General features: G+C 40.3%; 1 protein-coding gene across 2 annotated transcripts in view; it reads right to left on the bottom strand.

The window, feature by feature from the left end:
- The window catches only part of LOC112669926 (UDP-glucuronosyltransferase 1A1-like), a 146054-nt gene that overhangs the window by 75918 nt on the left and 47795 nt on the right, over nucleotides 1–22341 (bottom strand). The window contains exon 1 of one of the 2 annotated variants that reach the window (XM_049101184.1): nucleotides 7777–8704. The exons of the other annotated variant lie outside the window; for it this stretch is intronic. Within the exon in view, the coding sequence (XP_048957141.1) occupies nucleotides 7777–8631 (855 nt within the window). The 5' untranslated portion in view covers nucleotides 8632–8704. Of the gene's footprint in view, nucleotides 1–7776; nucleotides 8705–22341 lie in introns of those variants that run through there. 2 annotated transcript variants of the gene reach the window in all.

Here is a 22341-nt window from a genome sequence, read left to right as displayed (position 1 = left end):
GGGCATAATCTTTGTTAGGGGCCAACATGGCTTCTTCTGAGTTGCCCAAACTACTACTAGACAAATAATAATATTTGCTTAGTCACCATTTATATCAGGGACTGATGGACTTTCAGATGAATGTCTAAAAAACAAAAATGAAGGCACATGATCAATCTTTCTGGATGGCTTACTTCAGAATAGATATCAATAAGATATAAAATAGCAGAAAATCAATGAACCCAAAAGCTGGTTCTTTGAGAAGATGAATTAACCTGATGAAGCTCTAGCCAAACTGATCAGAAAAAAAAAAGAGAAGAAAAAATTATCAATATCAGGAATGAGAGAGTTGGCATCACTACATATTCCACAGATGTTAAAAGGATAATAAGAAAGAATACCAAGAACAAATTTATGTCAGTATATCTACAAGTTAGATGAAATGGACAAATTCCCCAAAGATGCAAACTATTAGTTTAACGGAGAAATATTACATAAATTGAGTAAAAATAATTTGTATATTTTAAGTTGAATTAACTTTGAATCCAAACGTTCCTACAAATAGAATTTCAAACTCAGATGGCTTCATTGATACAAGGTACCAAACATTGGAGGAAGAAATAAATTATTATTCAGAATATATCCTGAAAAGAGAAATAATATATTCTAGAGAACAGAAGCAAAGAGAACTTCCTAATCTTTCTAGGAGGCCACTGAGTTTGTCTATGAGACCAGCATTGCCACATACTAAAACTAGATAAAGACATCAAAAAAAGAAAAATGTAAAGACCAGTACTCCTCATAAATATAAATCAAAAATTTGACACAAAATTTAGCAAACCAAATTAAATAATATAAACTTATATAAAATATATTTTATCCCAGGAATACAAAGTTGTTTTATCAATAGAAAATCAGTCAAGGCAATTCACCATATAAATATATCATGCCTATAGAAATGATTATATGGTTTAGAAAAATATATATATACACACATATATATACCATGTATATGGTATATAAAGATATATAATAATAATATACAAAAAGTAGTGGGTCTTATCTCAGAAACACAAGGCTCTTTTATCACTAGAAATCAATCAAGGTAATTCATCATATAAATAAATCATCCTTATGAAAATGATTATATGGCTTATAATCATTTCCATAGGCATTGAAAAGGTATTTGACAAAAGCTAACATCCATTCCTGATAAAAATTGTCAGAAAACTAGGATCAGAAGAGAAAGTACTATACCTAATAAAGAGCATCTGTGGAAAAATCCATAACTAACAACGCACTTAACGATGAATGACTGAATGCTTTACTCCTAATCACATACAAGTCAAGGATGACCATCCTACCACTTCTACTATTGTTCTGAAGATTCTAACCAGTGCAGTCAGTCAAGAAAAATAAAAGGCCTCCACTTTGGAAAGAAAACTCTAACTGCCTTCTCCACAGACAACATAATCATCTCTGTAGAAATTCCAAGGGAATCTACAAAATATCCTAGAACAAATAAGTTTAGCATTGTTGCAGGATACAAGATAAATACTCAATAATCAATCATATTTCAGGGCATCTGGTGGCTCAGTTGGTTAAGCAATCAGCTCTTGATCTCAGCCCAAGTCCTGATCTCAGTGTCCTGGGATGGAGCCCCAAGTCAGGCTCTGTGCTCATCATGGGGAGTCTGCTTCAGGATGCTCTTTCTTCTTCTGCCCCCGCTTCCCCCTGATTGCTAATGTTCTCTATTTCTCTCTCTAAAATAATTAAATAAGTACACATTTATAAAAAAAACAATCAAGAGAGGGTCCAAGAAGACAGATGAGAAGGAGGCCTTAGTTTCATCTGCTCCCAGGAATTCAGCTAGAGAGTACTAAATCATCCTGAACTCCCACAAACTCAACCACGGATCTAAGAAAAGAATAGCTGCAACTCTACAAATAGAAAAGTGACCACTTTTTGCAAAATAGGAGGCTGGAGATGTGAATCTGGGGTGATATATCAGAAGATAAAACCCCCCCGGGGGGGTGGGGTGAGGCAAGATGGCAGAAGAGTAGGGTTCCCATGTCACCTGTCCCCACCAACTTACCCAGATAACTTCAAATCATCCTGAAAACCTATGAATTCGGCCTGAGATTTAAAGAGAGAATAGCTGGAACGCTACAGAGAGAAGAGGTTTTGCTTCTAACAAGGTAGGAAGGTGGTGGTGGGGGGGATAAAAAAGAATCAAGTGGGGGAGGGCCTCCCCAAAAAGCCAGGCTAAGAGGGGCAGGGACAGCCTCAGGGCAGGAGAGCCCTGCCCCGGAGAAGCGGGAACTTTAAAAATCCGCACCGGATTCTTCCTCGACAGAAAGGTGCTTAGCAGGGAACCCGGGCAGAACCGCAGGAGGGGCATTGGGGCCTCCAGGTACCTGGGGTCACTAAAGAGGAGGGGCACCCTGGTTAGATTGCTGCACCACGCGGGCTGAGCTCTGTAAAGGCCTGGAGTGCGCACCCGGTGGAGCCTCGGGAGCAGCTCAGGGGGTGGCTCCCTGTGGAAGGGGCCAGCCAGCCGGCAGTAGGATCCCAGCAGCACAGGGCCCGGAGCCCAGGGCACCGGGGGACACAGCCCTGGACCCTGCGCTGCCCTTGGCACAGGCAGAGGCAGGGAGGGCACAGGACAGTCAGGATGCTCCTGCTGCCGGATGGCCCCGAGCTGTGCAGGTCAGCGCCCCCTGCCCCCTGGAGCATCCAGGCCCTTGTGGACTGGGAGACTGTGGGAGTCACTGCAGGAGCTGACTCCAGGGCTGGAGATCTGGCCGCCTCCAGTGGTGTTGTTCCTCCTGGTGTCACCCTGTGCCTGGGACAGAGTGGGCTGCCCGGGGACAGGGGCCTCATGGGGTAAACAGCTCCCACTGAGCCGTGCACCTGGCAGGGGGCCGGGCAGCTCCCTCAGGTGCACACACCTGAGCTTCAGCACAGCAGGCCCCTCCCCCAGAAGACCAGTTGGAAGGACAGGGGAAGAGCAAGTTCTTGACTGAGAAGCACTGGAAAGTTCCAGGGGAAGTCGAGGGAATTACAGTATATAGAACCAAAGGGTACCTCTCCTTTTTTTTTTTTTTCTTTTTTTTTCTTCCTTTTTCCAGTACAACTTGTTTTTAGCCACTGTGCACTGAGCAAAATGATGAGAAAGAAGAACTCACTACAAAAGTAAGAATCAGAAACAGTCCTCTCTGCCACAGAGTTACAGATTTTGGATTACAATTCAATGTCAGAAAGCCAATTCCAAAGCACAATTATAAAGCTACTGGTGGCTCTGGAAAAAAGCATAAAGGATTCAAGAGACTTCATGAGTGCGGAATGTAGATCTAATCAGGCCAAAATTAAAAATCAACTACATGAGATGCAATCCAAACTGGATGTCCTAATGACGAGGGTTAATGAGATAGAAGAAAGAGTGAGTGACATAGAAGACAAGTTGATGGCAAGGAAGGAAGCTGAGGAAAAAAGAGAAAAACAAAAGACCATGAGGAAAGGTTAAGGGAAATAAATGACAGCTTCAGAAGGAAAAATCTGTTTAATTGGGGTTCCAGAGGGTGCAGAGAGGGACAGAGGACCAAAAAGCATATTTGAACAAATCATAGCTGAGAACTTCCCTAATTTGGGGAGGGAAGCAGACATTCAGATCCAGGAGATAGAGAGGTCCCCCCCTAAAATCAATAAGAACCGTTCAACAGCTTGACATTTAATAGTGAAACTTGCAAATTCCAAAGATAAAGAGAAGATCCTTAAAGCAGCAAGAGACAAGAAATCCCTAACTTACATGGGGAGAAATATTAGATTAACAGCAGACCTCTCCACAGAGACCTGGCAGGCCAAAAATGGCTGGCAGGATATATTCAGGGTCCTAGATGAGAAGAACATGCAGCCAAGAATACTCTATCCAGCAAGGCTCTCATTCAGAATAGGAGAGATAAAGAGCTTCCAAGATAGGCAGAAACTGAAAGAATATGTGACCACCAAACCAGCTCTGCAAGAAATATTAAGGGGACTCTGTAAAAGAAAGAGGAAGCCCAAAGAAATAACCCACAAAAACAGAGACTGAATAGGTATTATGATGACACTAAATTCATATCTTTCAATAGTAACTCTGAACGTGAATGGGCTTGATGATCCCATCAAAAGACACAGGGGTTCAGACTGGATAAAAAGCAAGACCCATCTATTTGCTGTTTACAAGAGACTCATTTTAGATCTAAGGACACCTACAGCCTGAAAATGAAAGGTTAAAGAACCATTTACCATTCAAATTGTCCTCAAAAGAAAGCAGGGGTAGCAATCCTCATATCAGATAAATTAAAGTTTATCCCAAAGACTGTAGTAAGAGATGAAGAGGGACACTATATCATACTTAAAGGATCTATCCAACAAGAGGACCTAACAATCATGAATATTTATGCCCCTAATGTGGGAGCTGCCAAGTATATCAATCAATTAATAACCAAAGTACGGACATACTTAGATAATAATACACTAACACTGGGAGACCTCAGCACTGCACTTTCTGCAAATGACAGATTTTCTAAGCACAACATCTCCAAAGAAACAAGAGCTTTAAATAATACACTGGACCAGATGGATTTCACAGATATTTACAGAACTTTACATCCAAACACAACTGAATACACATTCTTCTCAAGTGCACATGGAACTTTCTCCAGAATAGACCACATACTGGGTCACAAATCAGGTCTCAACCGATACCAAAAGATTGGGATTGTCCCCTGCATATTTTCAGACCACAATGCTTTGAAACTTGAACTCAATCACAAGAAGGAATTTGGAAGAAACTCAAACATGTGGAGGTTAAAGAGCATCCTGCTAAAAGATGAAAAGGTCAACCAGGAAATTAGAGAAGAGTTAAAAAGATTCATGGAAACTAATGAGAATGAAGATACAACCATTCAAAATCTTTGGGATACAGCAAAAGCAGTCCTAAGAGGGAAATACATTGCAATACAAGCATCCCTCAAAAAATTGGAAAAAACTCAAATACACAAGCTAACCTTGCACCTAAAGGAACTGGAGAAAGAACAGCAAATAAAACCTACACCAAGCAGAAGAAGAGAGTTAATAAAGATTCAAGCAGAACTCAATGAAATAGAGACCAGAAGAACTATAGAACAGATCAACAAAACCAGGAGTTGGTTCTTTGAAAGAATTACTAAGATAGATAAACTATTAGCCAGCCTTCTTAAAAACAAAAGCGAAAAGACTCTAATTAATAAAATCACAAATGAAAAAGGAGAGATCACAACCAATACCAAGGAAATACAATTTTAAAAACGTATTATGATCAGCTATATGCCAATAAATTAGGCAATCTAGAAAAAAAATGGACGCATTTCTGGAAAACCACAAACTACCAAAACTGGAACAGGAAGAAATATTTTCAATGTTTGCATATGTATGTATACACACACACACAACAGGATGATCAATGAAAGATTCAGGCATAAAAGCAGGTTAAAAACCTATGGCATTGTGGAATAGAAATACAAGCTCAAAGAGATAAAGGAGTGATGGTTGAATGTCAGAATGAGCAAACCGAACAAACACACCCACTCTTCAACCTGTCCTGGAGACAACCTGTTCAATCTGTAGACATCCCAGACTGTGAGGAAGCTCTTTCTTATAAAAACGACTCAACGGCTGCTCCCTGGTCCTGATTTATTTACTCTGACAGTACAGAATGGATTCTAATGGCATTCGGATCCCAACTTACTAGCTTCTAAAATTTCATATATCTGAAACACAACTCTTGAATTCCCTCCAGAAGCTCACCTTCTCTTCTAGGCTTTCCATGTGGTAATGATACTTCCATCTACTTAGTATTTCAGGTCACAAAGTGTACGAGGCATCACGCTCCCACAGCCCATCATTTACTATTCAGGGTTCAATCAGAGACATGAGGCCACCAAAGATTCATGTACTCAAGGATTTGGGGGTTTTTTCGTTAAGATTTTATTTATTTATTCATGAGACACACACACACACACACACACACACACAGAGGCAGAGGGAGAATCAGGCTCCGTGCAGGATGCCCACTGTGGGACTCAATCCCAGGACCCCGAAATCACATCCTGAGCTGAAGGCCGACACTCAACTGCTGAGCCATCCAGGTGTCCTTAGTCAAGGACGTGTTACAGGGATTTGATCCAACACTATGTGGGAGCTGATTGCACAATTTCTAGAAACAGTGTGATGCTGGAGCTTAAGGACAGCAAGGTGTGTCTTCAGAAAGCATGGGTGGGTGTGAAGTGGGGGAGAGCAAGGACAAGCTGGGACCCACAAGGATGAGCTAAAACCCATGAGAAGGGACTAGACCCCTGCAGTTGTGCTCAATGCCTCCAACCTTGATGATGTGAGTGTCCTGTAGGAGAAGCTGGTGCTCTTCCTCTCAGAGCTAAACACACATGTCCCAGGTGTGGGGAAAGCTGAAGGAGGAGCCAGCGAAGGGCAGAGCAGTTGAAGGTCCAAATGCTATTTCAGGCAAGTGAATTGAGCCTGCAGATAGGGGACGATGTGTCTGAGCCAACTAAATCATCTGTCCTGAGCATCTGCGTGTAAGAAAACACTAATGGCTGTGCTTCACTTCTACACTATCATTTCAAAAATGATATGACAAAAATACCTGAGACCTACCCTAATCAGAAACATCCAGATTGTTTGATCTTTTGAAAGCAACTTGTTGAATTAACTTAAAAGGTAACATGGGCATGCATTTGGCCAAACAACCCCTACTCCCAAGGACATTCAGCCTACAGAGAGAAGAGCAAGAATGTGGAAATGTGAGAATCTAAAGCAATTATTTAAGTAGATTTAGTGAAGTCTTGCTTATAAAGCACACAGTGGGATAAAGCTTTAAAAATCTATCACTATGGCTTAGTTGAAAGAACTATGGTGCATCCAAGTAAAGAATTTTATGCAACTATTATAAAGAATGTGACGGGGGCCTGGATCTCTGGGTCAGTTAATTTTATGCCTTGGGCTCAGGTCATAATCCCAGGGTCCTGGGATGTAGCCCTGCATTGGGCTTTCTGCTCAGCAAGGAGCCTGCTTCACCCTCTCCTTCTGCTGCCCTCTCCTGGTACTTATTCTCTCTCTCTCTCTCTCTCTCTCTCTCTCTCTCTCTCTCTCTGACTCAAGTAAATAAATAAAATCTGAAAAAAAAAAAAAGGCCACAGATTTTTATGGATTGACTATAAAGATATTCATTATTTATTAGTAAATGAAAAAGCAAGGTAAAGAACATTAAGTCCAATCCATTACTAGATTTTATTTTAATAAAACATGTGAGAGAATATACATTAGATATATGCATATAGAAAAAATAATTTCAGAAAAATGGGAGAACTACCATACGAAACTTCTAAGGGCCTTTTCCTCAAAGGATGGCATTAGTTATTTTAAAAAGTGAAATTTCAGTTTTAGTGTGTTTTTCAGTAGTTTCCAAAGGATAGTACTACAAAACCAGCCTAGAAATTATATACGATTATATCAATTGTGTACATATACGTATCAAACAGAGCAGCTTTATAATTTGCTACAGCACGAATCAATGAATTGGCACAAAAAGAATTCTTTCTACCAGGAAAAATTTCCAAATGTGGGAAATGTAAATGTCAAATCTGGAGTTTAGTAGGAATCTTTTTTTTCTTTTCCTTTTGTGTGTGTGTGTGTGTGTGTGTGTGTGTGTGTGTGTCCAAAACCAGGTTATTCTTACTAGGCAAAAAAGAGGTAACTTACCTTTGGCAATGGCTTTCCCTCCTGGCAGTTGATGCCTCCAATGAAGACCATGTTGGGCATCACAGGTTTGGGATAGTCAAAAACAAAGTCAGTTCTTAACAGCCAAATCGACATATGGCTATAGAGATCATAAGGTGTGACAGCCTTTTGGAGGATCTCAGATGCAACTTCCAAAGCGGTTTTTAAAAAATAGTGGCAAAATAAATGTTCCTCCAGGTGGAAGATGTGATTCCTCACTCTCTCTCTGAAACTCATGACATCTGACAATATGGAGAAAGGTCTAGGAACATAAGAAGGAGAACTGGGGCACTGTGTGGCTTCTTCAAGATAATGGCAATACAATCTCCTTGTGAAGCCCACGGATGGGAGTGAAAAATACTTGGCTACAATTAAGCCACACACATCAAAAGGATCCAGAAACACTGCATCAAAAGAACTCTCCTTTATGTATTCTACTAATTTTGGATCACTAAACAAATTCTTACAATGTAAAAAAAGGTGTTCAAGACTGTCTTTTAATGGACTTAAGACCAAAAAAAGTGAGCTTTGCTGCTGAGTTTTCCACTGAGAATAAGAGAAATTCTTGAACATCTGATTCAACTCCTCCAGATTGTAAGTTGTGGAATAAGTCTTCACCGTAAAATTGGAGGATTTTCCCAGTTGCCAACTCACCTCTGGTATGATTAAAACCAACTCATGCCCTCTTTGGATGAGTTGCTCCACAACCAAACGCATGGTAAACCAGTGGCTCCCATCCATGGGTACTACCAGCAGCTTGCCTGCCTCAGCAAAGCCAGATGTCAGCAGGAGACACACACACAACAGAGGAAAGCCGGTCAAAATTGTGGCAGCCATTGGAAAACTGCAGCCCGGGGCAATCCAGTTGCTTGGGTTCTGAGCTGGTGTAATAGAGTCAGTCCGTGGAAGAAGTATAGGCACAAAGCCCGCCCCAGCAGAGGGAGTGTTTTTACACAGTCATGAAAAAAAAAAAACTACACTCATTGCCAGTGATGCACTCCTAAGAACGATAATGAATGGGTAGCATTTGCTGACAAACATGCTTGTAAATTTTCCAGACAGCAGTACCATTTGATCTTTGCCTTGGACAAAGATCATGCACTGTATGGCATGTCAATGCTCTTTTGGAAACAGAATTATTAGGCAATGTTTTGAGGACTCAGAGTGATAAAAAGGAAAGTAAATATCAATTAAAGTGATTTTTTCCAATTTTTTCCAAGGAAAGCTTGGGTTATCTTCAGGATACATAAGACAATTTTGCCCAGAAAGAGATTGGCATCCCAGTTTCCAAGGAGGACATGAAGTCACTTACCACTAGCGTCCTCATGGACAATGGAACTGTATTCACAAGAGCCTCTAAAAAGCCTGGCATTGCCACCGATTTTTCCACTTCCAAACCCTTTGTGGGCTACAAAAGGTTAAGAGTGCCAAATCCTGCCTCCATGGACCATTCTAGGAATTGATAGATGGAATAGGACTGTCCTCTATATTCAGTCACTTTCCCTACACACATCACATGCAGTGGGTGGTCACTTGCCTGAAGCTTGCCAGAAGCACTCTGCTAGGCATCCTCTCTCTTTCCTCTGGGCTTCTGCATTCCTCTGTCTAGACCTCTCTGCTGAAGGCTGACCTAATTTGGCCTGCTACCCACCTGCAGGAATCTTTGTATCTGTCTCCCAAACTCTACTGAGCACTTGTTGACGCCAGAGGGTATATCTTCTTCATATTTGCACTTTCCTTCTACAGGACCCATGCTATGCCTCACACATGGAAAGCACACAAAACTTTTTGTTCCACTGGACTGGATTGCACTGTGTGAGTGCAATTATGGGTGGCTTAAGTGGTGTATGTCAGATAAGACCCTGAGAAACATTTACTGAGGGATTCTAAAGCCAACCTGGGGGCATAATCTTTGTTAGGGGCCAACATGGCTTCTTCTGAGTTGCCCAAACTAATACTAGACAAATAATAATATTTGCTTAGTCACCATTTATATCAGGGACTGATGGACTTTCAGATGAATGTCTAAAAAACAAAATGAAGGCACATGATCAATCTTTCTGGATGGCTTACTTCAGAATAGATATCAATAAGATATAAAATAGCAGAAAATCAATGAACCCAAAAGCTGGTTCTTTGAGAAGATGAATTAACCTGATGAAGCTCTAGCCAAACTGATCAGAAAAAAAAAGAGAAGAAAAAATTATCAATATCAGGAATAAGAGAGTTGGCATCACTACATATTCCACAGATGTTAAAAGGATAATAAGAAAGAATACCAAGAACAAATTTATGTCAGTATATCTACAAGTTAGATGAAATGGACAAATTCCCCAAAGATGCAAACTATTAGTTTAACGGAGAAATATTACATAAATTGAGTAAAAATAATTTGTATATTTTAAGTTGAATTAACTTTGAATCCAAACGTTCCTACAAATAGAATTTCAAACTCAGATGGCTTCATTGATACAAGGTACCAAACATTGGAGGAAGAAATAAATTATTATTCAGAATATATCCTGAAAGAGAAATAATATATTCTAGAGAACAGAAGCAAAGAGAACTTCCTAATCTTTCTAGGAGGCCACTGAGTTTGTCTATGAGACCAGCACTCCCACATACTAAAACTAGATAAAGACATCAAAAAAAGAAAAATGTAAAGACCAGTACTCCTCATAAATATAAATCAAAAATTTGACACAAAATTTAGCAAACCAAATTAAATAATATAAACTTATATAAATATATTTTATCCCAGGAATACAAAGTTGTTTTATCAATAGAAAATCAGTCAAGGCAATTCACCATATAAATATATCATGCCTATAGAAATGATTATATGGTTTAGAAAAATATATATATACACACATATATATACCATGTATATGGTATATAAAGATATATAATAATAATATACAAAAAGTAGTGGGTCTTATCTCAGAAACACAAGGCTCTTTTATCACTAGAAATCAATCAAGGTAATTCATCATATAAATAAATCATCCTTATGAAAATGATTATATGGCTTATAATCATTTCCATAGGCATTGAAAAGGTATTTGACAAAAGCTAACATCCATTCCTGATAAAAATTGTCAGAAAACTAGGATCAGAAGAGAAAGTACTATACCTAATAAAGAGCATCTGTGGAAAAACCCATAACTAACAACGCACTTAACGATGAATGACTGAATGCTTTACTCCTAATCACATGCAAGTCAAGGATGACCATCCTACCACTTCTACTATTGTTCTGAAGATTCTAACCAGTGCAGTCAGTCAAGAAAAATAAAAGGCCTCCACTTTGGAAAGAAAACTCTAACTGCCTTCTCCACAGACAACATAATCATCTCTCTAGAAATTCCAGGGGAATCTACAAAATATCCTAGAACAAATAAGTTTAGCATTGTTGCAGGATACAAGATAAATACTCAATAATCAATCATATTTCAGGGCATCTGGTGGCTCAGTTGGTTAAGCAATCAGCTCTTGATCTCAGCCCAAGTCCTGATCTCAGTGTCCTGGGATGGAGCCCCAAGTCAGGCTCTGTGCTCATCATGGGGAGTCTGCTTCAGGATGCTCTTTCTTCTTCTGCCCCCCTTCCCCCTCATTGCTCATGTTCTCTATTTCTCTCTCTAAAATAAATAAATAAATAAAATTTAAAAAACAATCAGGAGAGAGTCCAAGAAGACAGATGAGAAGGAGACCTTAGTTTCACTGCTCCCAGGAATTCAGCTAGAGAGTCCTAAATCATCCTGAACTCCTGCAAACTCAATCACGGATCTAAGAAAAGAATAGCTGCAACTCTACAAATAGAAAAGTGACCACTTTTTACAAAACAGGAGGCTGGAGATGTGAATCTGGGGCAATATATCAGAAGATAAACCCTGGGAGGAGGGAGACTCCATAAGCTGGCTACCAGAAAGTGCTAGAGCAGTGGAGCACAAAATCTGAACTTTTAGAAGTCTGCTGGAGATTAGAAGGCCGCCTTTTTACCTCTCATCTTCTACAAGGGTGAGGTAAGACCTCAGGGAACAAAAGCCACAGGGAGCAATTGGGAGCTGGTTACTTAGCCTGGCCCCCTGGCAAGGGAGCTGCAATCCCCCCCCACCCCCCAGGGCAGACACTTGAGAATGAACACAACAGGCCCCTCCCCCAGAACAACAGCAAGAACATCCAGCCAAGACTTTGTTTACTGAACACTGAGAACTGCAAACACCCAGCGCTGAGGAATATAAGACATAGAATTCATGGGTTTTATCCCATTATTCTTTGTCTTTCCATTTTCTTTTTTCTTTCTTTCTTAAGATTTTATTTATTTATTGAGACACAGAGAGAGAGAGAGAAAGAGAGAGAGAGAGGCAGAGACACAGGCAGAGGGAGAAGCAGGCTCCATGCAGGGAACCCCACGTGGGACTCGATCCGGATAACCAGGATCACACCCCGCTAAACCTCTGCGCCACCGGGGCTGCCCTATTTTTCTATTTCCTTTTTTCCATATCTTATTTTATCAAGTCTTTTTATAAAATCTTTTTTAATATTCATGTTTACAGTTATTGTCATTATATTTGCTTTTATTTTTGTATATATCTAATTTTTATTTCTCTTACAATTTCAGATGCAGTTTCTTCTAACGCACCAAAATACACCCAGAATCTAGTATATAGATTATTCTGTTCTGTTCTCGTCACCTGTCTGATCATATTTGCTATGATTTTCTTCATTCTTTTTGGTTCTTTTCTGTTTATTAAAGTCTTTTTTAATTTTCATCTTTGTCTTTAATTTTATTTGTGTGTGTGTGTGTGTGTGTGTGTGTGTGTGTGTGTTTCTTTCTTTACAATTTGAGATGTAGTTTCTTCTAACAAACCAACCAAAATACATTCAGGATATAGTGTATTGCTCTGTTCTGTTCACCTGTCTGTTTATATTCCTTCTCTTTATTTTTTTTTTTTGTCTTTTAATGTTCATTTTTACAGTTACATTCTATCTTTTCATTGTATTTTTGTACATTGATCAGTTTTTCTTTGGTCACAATTTTGGGATCTCGTTTTCTAACAAACAGACTAAAATTCACACAAGATCCTGGTACTGCTCTATTCTGTTCACCTGTCTGATTATATTCCTTTTTTGTTTGCTTGTTTGTTTTTTGTTGTCTCAAGACTCTTCTTATTTGTTTAGTGTATATTTCTCTGGGGTCCTTGTTGCCATTTTAGTATTTTGTTCTATTCATCAATTCTTCTCAGGAGAAAATGACAAGATGGAAAAACTCACTTCCAAAAAGAGAACAAGAGGCAGTACTGGCTGCTAGGGACCTAATCAGTATGTACATAAGTAATATGTCAGAACTAGAATTCAGAATAATAATTATAAAGATACTAGCTGGGCTTCAAAAAGAGCATAGAAGACTACAGAATCCCTTTCTGAGAAATAAAAGAACAAAAATCTAAATAAGTCAGAATCAAAAAGATGATTAATGAATGCAATAAAAAACGGAGGCTCTAACTGCTAGGATAAATGAAGTACAAGAGGAAATTAGTGATATAGAAGGCAGAATGATGGAGATTAAAGTGAGAAAAGAGAGAAAAACAAAACTGGATCACCAAAGGAGAATTCAAGAGATAAATGATACCATAAAGGGAAACAATATTAGATATGGGATCCCAGAAAAAGGAAGAGAGGGGTGCAGAAGGTATATTGAGCAAATTCTACATAGAACTTCCCTAATTTGGGGAAGGAAAGAGGCATCCAAGTCCACCAGGCACAGAGAACCCCCTTCAAAATTTATAAAGATCCATCACACCCCAACATATCATTGTGAAACTTGCAAATCTCAGAGACAAAGAGAAATCTTGAATGCAGCTCAAGAGAAGTCCATATCCTGCAAGGTAGAAACATTAGGCTGGCAGCAGACCTAACCACAGCGACCTGGCAGGCCAGAAAGGGCTGGGACGATATATTCAGGGTGATAAATGAAAAAATATGCAGCTAAGCATACTTTATCCAGCTAGGATGTCATTCTAAATAGAAAGAGAGATAAAAAGCTTCCAGAATAAATAGAACTAAAAGAATTTGGATCACCAAAATAGCCCTACAAGAAATATTAAAAGGGAACATTTAGCAAAGTGAGAGCAAAAAGTAACACACAGCAGAAAGGAACAGAGACAATCTACAGAAACAGTGACTTTACAGGTAATACAATGTCACTAAACCCATATCTTTCAATAATCACTCTGAATGTAAATGGGCTAGATGCCCCAATCAAGACACAGGGTATCATATTGAAGAAAAAACCAATAGCCATTTATATGCTGTCTGCTAGGGACTCACTATAGACCCAAAGACACCTCCAGATTTAAAATGAGGGTGTGGAAAATATTTATCATGCTAATGGATGTCAAAAGAAAGCTGGTGTGGCAAGCCTTACATCAGACTAACTAGATTTTAAACTAAAGACACTAATAAGAGATGAGGAAAGATACTATGTCATAATTAAAGAGTCTATCCAACAATTGACTGAGACAGAGGACTAACACTTCCTAACACATTTCAAGACTTCTTGTAAAGCTAGAGTAATCAAGTGTTTCATAAACAGATTGTTGAAACAGATTAGAAAGTCCAGAATAAATCCATAGATATATGGACAACTGATCTTTATGGAGATGCAAAGGCCATTCAGTACAGAAAACAATAGCCTTTTCAACAATCAAATATCTATCAGCCAGAAAGCAAGAAAAAACATCACCTCTGTGGTCTTCCTCCCAAAATAGCTGAAGTCTGGTTTCATCATCAATGATTTTTTTTTTTTTAAAAAAAGAACAAATTGAAATCGAGGGGCAATTCTACAAATTCCCAACAATATTTCCCAGAACTGCCAATATCATCGAAATCAGGAAAGCCTGAGAAACCATCACAATTTAGAGGAGACACTATAATATGATATTCTGGATGGGAACCAGGGAAATGAAAAAGGACATTAAGTAAAAATAAATGAAATCTGAGTAAAATATAGACTTTGATCATATCAATATTGTTCATAGTAGTGAAAAGGCACTGTAGTAAAATAAGCTGGTAACAATAGGGGAAGGTAGGTACAGAGTATACGGGAATATTTTCAACTGCATTTGCAACATTTCTGTAAATCTAAGTTTATTCTAAAATTAAAATTTACTTTTAAAAAAGGAGGAATCCAGGGCAACTAGATGGCCTCACTTAGGTAAGCATTCCACTCTTGGTTTCTGCTCAGATCATGAGGTGGTGAGATGGAGTCCCAAGTCAGGCTCATGCTCTGCAGGGAATCTCCTTGAGATCCTCTCCCTTTGCTTGTCCCTCCCCCTCTGCTTCTTCTCCACACTCACACTTTCTCTCTAAATAAAGAAATAAAATTCCTTAAAAAGAAAATCCAATCCAATGGTGGAAAATTTGGCTCAGGACAAGAAAGAAAGAAAGAAAGAAAGAAAGAAAGGAAAGAAAGAAAGAAAGAAAGAAGAAGAAAAGAAGAGAAAGAAAACAATAGAATAGAAAAAGAATATAAAAGACAGAAAATCTACAGACTGGGAGGAAATATTTGTACAGCATATACCTGATTAAGAAACTTATGTACTGAATCTATAAAGAACTCTTGAATCTCATTAATAGGGAAACATTTTTTTTTAAGATTTTATTTATTCATAGAGACAGATGAGAGAGGGCAGAGACACAGGCAGAGGGAGAAGCAGGCTCCATACGGGAGCCCGACGCGGGACTAGATCCCGGGCCTCCAGGATCACACCCCAGGCTGCAGGCGGCGCTAAACTGCCGCGCCACAGCGGCTGCCCAACATTTTTTTTTATATACACAAAGATTTGAACAGACATTTCACCACAAGACAATAGAGATGGGAAACAGGCACATGGAAAGGTGCTCCACATCATTGCTCAATAGAGACGTCAAGTTATAGCTACAATTTAATTTGCACACATCTTAGAATGGCTGAAATGTGAAAGAGAGACCACACCCATGTTGGTGACTCTCTGGAAGGGCTGGGCACTCATTTGCTGCTGGTGAGACCCTACAGTGGATCAGCAGTTTCTTTTTTTATTTATTTATTTATTTATTTATTTATTATTTATTTATTATTTTGGATCAGCAGTTTCTTAGAAACCTACACCTGTCATACAGCCCAAGGCTTCCCATTCCTAGGTATTCACACCGGAGAAAAGAAAGTACACTTCCTGAGTGGCTGATAACTTTTCATTTTCTGGTGAAGTTCGACATCTTACAAACCTTCTGACTGGGGAGACACCAACACACACCATGCTTCCCCAGCTTCCCCTGATTCTAGAGATCCCAAGAAGCCCAGCCCCACTGTAAGCCTTTGAGATGCAAACTACCCAATCCAGAGCCATAGGAGACAATATTCCTCTGCCTTAATCATCCCAGGCCTAGGGACAGGCAACCAGGGAACACCCCTATAGCTTAGAACCCACCAGAGTTCTTCACACTAGCCAGTCCTAGGCCATTTGCCCTGCCCTGACTTGCCTTTCCATGAAAACACCAATGAAGTCAGTGACCCAGGCCCTGTCCTGGCTCCTGCTGCTTCTGCCTCCTGACCACCCTGGTGCTTCCCCATGTAGCCCTGCGTGGCAGCCCCTTTCTCTAGGACTTGTGAGTAATATAAACTTGTTTCCCTGAGCCTCTCCTGTGTCTCCTCTTATGGCCGCACCTAAGGGACCATCATATAAAAGGACACAGATGCTTTCCATCCAAAAACCATTTGTATGGGATACGAATATTCAGAGCCACTTTATTTGAGCCACAGAAAACTGGGAACAGCACAAAGACTTATCAACATGTGACTGGATAAAGTGCGCGTTATCCACAAATACAATGCTTCTCTACAATAAATAGAAAATGAACTACTACTACACATGAACAACAAGGATGAATCTCAAAATATTTTGCTAAAGAAGCTATGTCAACAAGAAGAGTCCATATTGCATAATTTCATGTATGCAAAATTAAGAAAATGCAATAAGTTCTACAGTGACATAAAGGACATCAGTGGTTGGTGTCCAGGGAGGCGGGTTGAGAAGGGGAGGCTTCAGGGAGGGATGGAGCTGGGAGAATTAAAAATGGGCACAGGGAGGGACACCTGAGTGGCTCAGCAGTTGGTCTGCCTTTGGCTCAGGACAAGAACCCGGAGTCCCGGGATCAAGTCCCACATCGGGCTCCCTGCATGGAGCCTGCTTCTCTGTTAGCCTGTGTCTCTGCCTCTCTCTTTCTGTGTCTCTCCTGAATAAATACGTAAAATCTTAAAAAAAAAAAAAAAATGGGCACAAGGAAACATTTGCAGGTTGTTAGGGGTCAAATCGTGTCCTCCCCAGAACAGATGTACTGATGTCCTAAACCGAGGAATTAGAAGATGGTCTATTGGAAATGGGATCATGGCAGATACAATTCGTTAAGATGAGGTCATCCTGAGGTGTAACAGACTCCTCATGGCATATTCCTGGTGTCCCCCTAAGAAGATGGCCATTGCCTACTGTCGTAAGCCACACAGTTGGTGGTACTTTGTCACGGTAGCCCAGGGATACTGATACTGCTGATCATTCTCCTGATTGTCGTGATGATTTCGCTGGACTTTACATATGTGAGAACACATTAAATCCTATATGTCAGATCTGTGCACTTTATCACATACCCTTTACGTCAATGACGTTGTTACACATTACTTAAATACGTATATCAATAGAAGTTCTTCTCTTTGATTCTAGTGTCTGCACATTGGCGACCACTGGCCCACGCTGTATAAAGTTTGCACAAATGGGTTTGCAGAGGCTGGCACAAGGTCAATAATGATCAAAGAGAGTGGCTTTCAAACAATTTGGCCGAGGCCTTGTAGCGATAATTTACATATAACATTGAATCAATCACAAATATAGATCTACGTATCTGAAACAAAACTCCACATGACAGCCTTTGTCTTCACAACTCTGCTTTTTTCCACCCCATCCAATCCTACGCTATTGCTTGTCTTTTATTCTCTGTCTCTCTCTAAATGTTTATTCCAACCCCCCTGTGAATACATTTTATAACCCACTTTAATAGGACAGGACCTTCAGTTGGAAAGATTCTTATTCATAGCTTTGCATAACACATACATTGCATAATAGTGATACAGTGTACAAAGGAAACTAACTGCAAGTTTTTCAGGTCAGGGTCTTGGTTTTTTTAACTCATCCAAGCCAATAGAGGCAAAAATCCCAGAATATTTAAAAAGAAACTATAGGCCTTGGAAGAGTTGGCCTTAAGCAATTCTTGCTTACATCTATTACTGCATCTGTGGGGTCTCTGGCTCAGGTGGGCCTCTGGGTGTGGTGTCATTCTGCATGGCAGGTGTCTTTAACAGATGTCATTCTGCATAACAGGTGCATGACAGGTGTCATTCTGCACGAAAGGAGGCTGCATCCAGGTGGCCCTTCTGGAGCATCCCTCTGGGGAGCAACCAGTGGAAGAGAAACATCCACCCAGGCCCAGAATCTGTAATTTGGGGTTGGTATGCAAGTCTACTAACCTGGTGTTCCTGATCCATGAATTAAGAATCACACAGGGGTCTCTGCCTGTCCTTTCCCTAATAACACCAGTGAAGGGTCAGCTCTATTACTTATCAATAGGTTCTATGCAAAAGCCCTGGGTACGACCATTTATCCAGCATTGTCCTCTAGATATACAATAGGAGTTACATACATCGTTTTAAAAAATTTTGGTAGCCACATGTAAAAACCAAAATAAACAGCTATAATTAATTTTAATAGTTATTTTATGTAACCCAGTCTTTGCAATACGTGATCATTTCAACATGAAATCAAATAGAAATGAGATTTTCAGGTTCCTTTTTTCATACTAAGTCTTCCAAAACTGGTCTATTTTACACTACAGTACATCTCAGGATGAGCCACATTTCAAGTGCCCGTGGTCACAAGTACCTACCCAGTGGCTGCTGCCCTGGAGAAAGCACAGGCCCAGCCCCTGGCAATTCATAGGACTCTTGAGACTAGCAGTGTAGGCATAACCTGGGGTTATGTCGTGCTCAAGCCTGTGACCCTGAGATCAAAACCTGAGCTGACATCAATTGTCGGATACTTAAAACCTAAGCCAAAAAGGCACTCTTGTTAGGAGATTTTTGATTAATGATTCATTTGATTAATGATTGATTAATAATCAAATTAGTCATATTTTTAATGATTCAATCTCCTTACTCATTACTGGCTGTTTAGATTTCATATTTCTTCATAATTCAGTCTTGGTAGGTTGCAAGTTCCTAGGAATTTATCAATTTCTTGTAGGTTGTTCAGTAGTGTTGGTATGGAATGGTGAATAGGAGTCTCCTATGGACTGTTGTATTTCTGTGCTATCCCTTGTGATATCTCCACTTTCATTTTTTATTTTGTTCAATTGAGCCTTCTCTGTTTGCTTCCTTAATCCAGCTGAAAGGGGATCCCTGGGTGGCGCAGGGGTTTGGCGCCTGCCTTTGGCCCAGGGCGCGATCCTGGAGACCCGGGATCGAATCCCACATCGGGCTCCCGGTGCATGGAGCCTGCTTCTCCCTCTGCCTGTGTCTCTGCCTCTCTCTCTCACTGTGTGCCTATCATAAATAAATAAATAAATAAAAATTAAAAAAAAAATCCAGCTGAAAGTTTGTCAATTTATTTATTTTTTAAAAAACCAACTCAAGTTTCATTAATCTTTACAATTGCCTCTGTAACCTCAATTTCCCCTATTTTCTGGTCTGATCATTTCCTTCTTTTTACAAATGTCGGTCTTTGTTCTTTTTCTAGTTACTTGAGGTATAAGTTAAATAGTTTATTTAAGATATTTCTTTTCATAATGTGAGTGTGTATTGTTATGAACTTCCCTCTTAGGACAACCTTTGCTGCATCCCATGTATTTAGGCAGGTTGTCTTTCCATTCTCATTAGTCTCGCCTTTTAAAAAATATCTAGTTCCCTCCCTTTTCATGGATGAACTCCTGTTACTAGGATTTTCTGTCCCATCAGAAGACAGACTCTAAAACAAAACAAAACAAAACAAAAAAAAAAAAAAAAAAAAAAACACAGACTCTAATCCTGAAAATATATGTTCTAACACCACAATTCCCGTTGACTGCCATTAAAAGCAAAAATTTTGGAGTCAGCCTATCCTTTCCAAGCTGTACAACCCCACCCTCTGTGCCTGATTCTCATTCCCTCAAATGGGGCTTGCATCTGTACCTCCCTCAGGGGGCTGTGAGATTAGTGAGTCAATCTGTAATCTGTGGATGCCCAGGACAGGTCCCACGGAGGGGCTTCCTCTGGCTGTCATCAGGCAGCTAGGTCCTATGTGATATGAACTAAGGGGCACCCTGGTGGTCAGAAAGTAACCCCTAAAATCTCTCAATGAGTGAAAGAATCAGCTCTGCACCGTGAACACAAGAGTATAGGAGGAATAAAGGGGGACAGAAAAAGAGGTGGAAAAATTTAAGGGGAAGGAACTGTAGAAATATCAAACAATACGAAGGATTCACGTGACAAGCATTTGATGGCAGCAACTGACCAGCCAGTACTCAGAACAAAAAGGAAGCTCTAACATCCACATCCCCGATACCTGCAGAACACTTCCTCGCTTGCACTAGAATGGGACACCCTATGGACAGGGACAATATTTATTTTGTTCTCTGCTATATGCCCAGTGTCTAGAATAATGCTGAGCATACAGTAGGCTCTCCAAAAATGTTTGCTGACTAATGAACAAGCCCTTGTTTTGCCTGTTTTATTCCTACACTTAATTGAATTTTCTTTCCTTCTTTTATTAACAGAGGCTCCCTGCCCAGTGTGGAGCCCATCATGGAGCTTGAAAATACAAGCCTGAGATGAAGACCTGAGCTGAAACCACAGGTTAGATGCTTAACGTACCGAGTCACCCAGGCACCTCTCCTACATTTCACCTGCCTGCTTCTTTCCAAGTTGTGAGAATGCACATATGAAATTAAAGAACCAGGTGCTCTATTTTGAGAAGAAATTTATCAATGACATTATGAGCATGTGATTGATCACTTCCCTTTAGGAAATTAAGATTTGAGAACTTTAAGTGGAGTCAGAAGGTGGTGAGAGCCCTGGAGCAGCCTGGAGTCCCCTTCCAGCCCTGCCACCTGTCAGCCTGGGGCATGACCCATCTCCTGACTCTCAGGCTTCTCAACTGAGACCCAGAGATGGAAGATCACGTTTCTCCTGCCTGATATACCACATGACTGAGGGAGGTTAAAGAGGGTTATGGGTGTGGATACAGGGCTGTGCAAGTGAAAGGTGGTTCTTGGCGTGGCTAGAACAGACTCGCCCACAGCTAGTCATGCACACCTGAACTATCACACAAGGTCTTGCCATAACCTATGCCTGTTGGCTCAGGAGGCATGCTGGAACCTAGGAAAGCAGAAGAAGACCCAGTGATTCTGAATGAAAACCTAAGCCCATCCACACACTCAGCCATCTCCCCACCGCCAAACAAAAGCTCCACAAAGCCAACAAATGTCATGTCCACTGAGTGATTAGAAGCCGTGTAATTTAAGTCAAGACCACCCTCAGCAAATTAAACTTCCTCTAATGTTCCCCAGAGACTAGGGGCACGATGTGCCCTGAGAAGTCTCCAGCCTGCACAGGGAGGCAGTTGAGCAAGGTTAGGCTCGTGGGCTCCAACACAGAAGATCTGGGCTCAGATTCATTGTACACGAATGTTCACAGCAGCAGCACTCATCACAGCCATCAAGTAGAAACAAACCAAAGGTCCAGCCACTGATAAATGGACAAGATGTGAGGTCTGAGCAATGGAATATTTAAGCCTTGAAATGTTCGTGTCACAAAATAGACGAACCTTGAAACCAAAGTGAAAGAAGCCTATTACAAAGGACCATACATTGGGTGATTCCATTTCTATGAAATGTCCAGCAGCAGCAAAGACATAGAGACAGAATTAGGTGAGTGGTTGCCAGGTGCTGGAGGGATGGAAGTGATGACCAACTGGCAGGGACTCTCCTCTGGGGGCAAGCAAATGGCCTGGAATTAGACAATTAATGGTTTCTCATCTCTGTGAAAATACTAACCACTGCTGAACTACATATTTTTTAAGGGCAACCTTTAAGATATATGAATTAATTCTTTTTTTATTTATTTATTTTTTATTGGTGTTCAATTTACTAACATACAGAATAACCCCCGGTGCCCATCACCCATTCACTCCCACCCCCCGCCCTTCTCCCCTTCCACCACCCCTAGTTCGTTTCCCAGAGTTAGCAGTCTTTACGTTCTGTCTCCCTTTCTGATATTTCCCACACATTTCTTCTCCCTTCCCTTATATTCCCTTTCACTATTATTTATATTCCCCAAATGAATGAGAACATATAATGTTTGTCCTTCACCGACTGACTTACTTCACTCAGCATAATACCCTCCAGTTCCATCCACATTGAAGCAAATGGTGGGTATTTGTCATTTCTAATGGCTGAGGAATATTCCATTGTATACATAGACCACATCTT

This window comes from Canis lupus, chromosome 25, assembly GCF_003254725.2.
Source record: "Canis lupus dingo isolate Sandy chromosome 25, ASM325472v2, whole genome shotgun sequence".
In the NCBI taxonomy this organism is placed as follows: Eukaryota; Metazoa; Chordata; class Mammalia; order Carnivora; family Canidae; genus Canis; species Canis lupus.
Note: the sequence above shows the minus strand (reverse complement) of the source record. Positions and strands in the feature narration are given on the sequence as shown.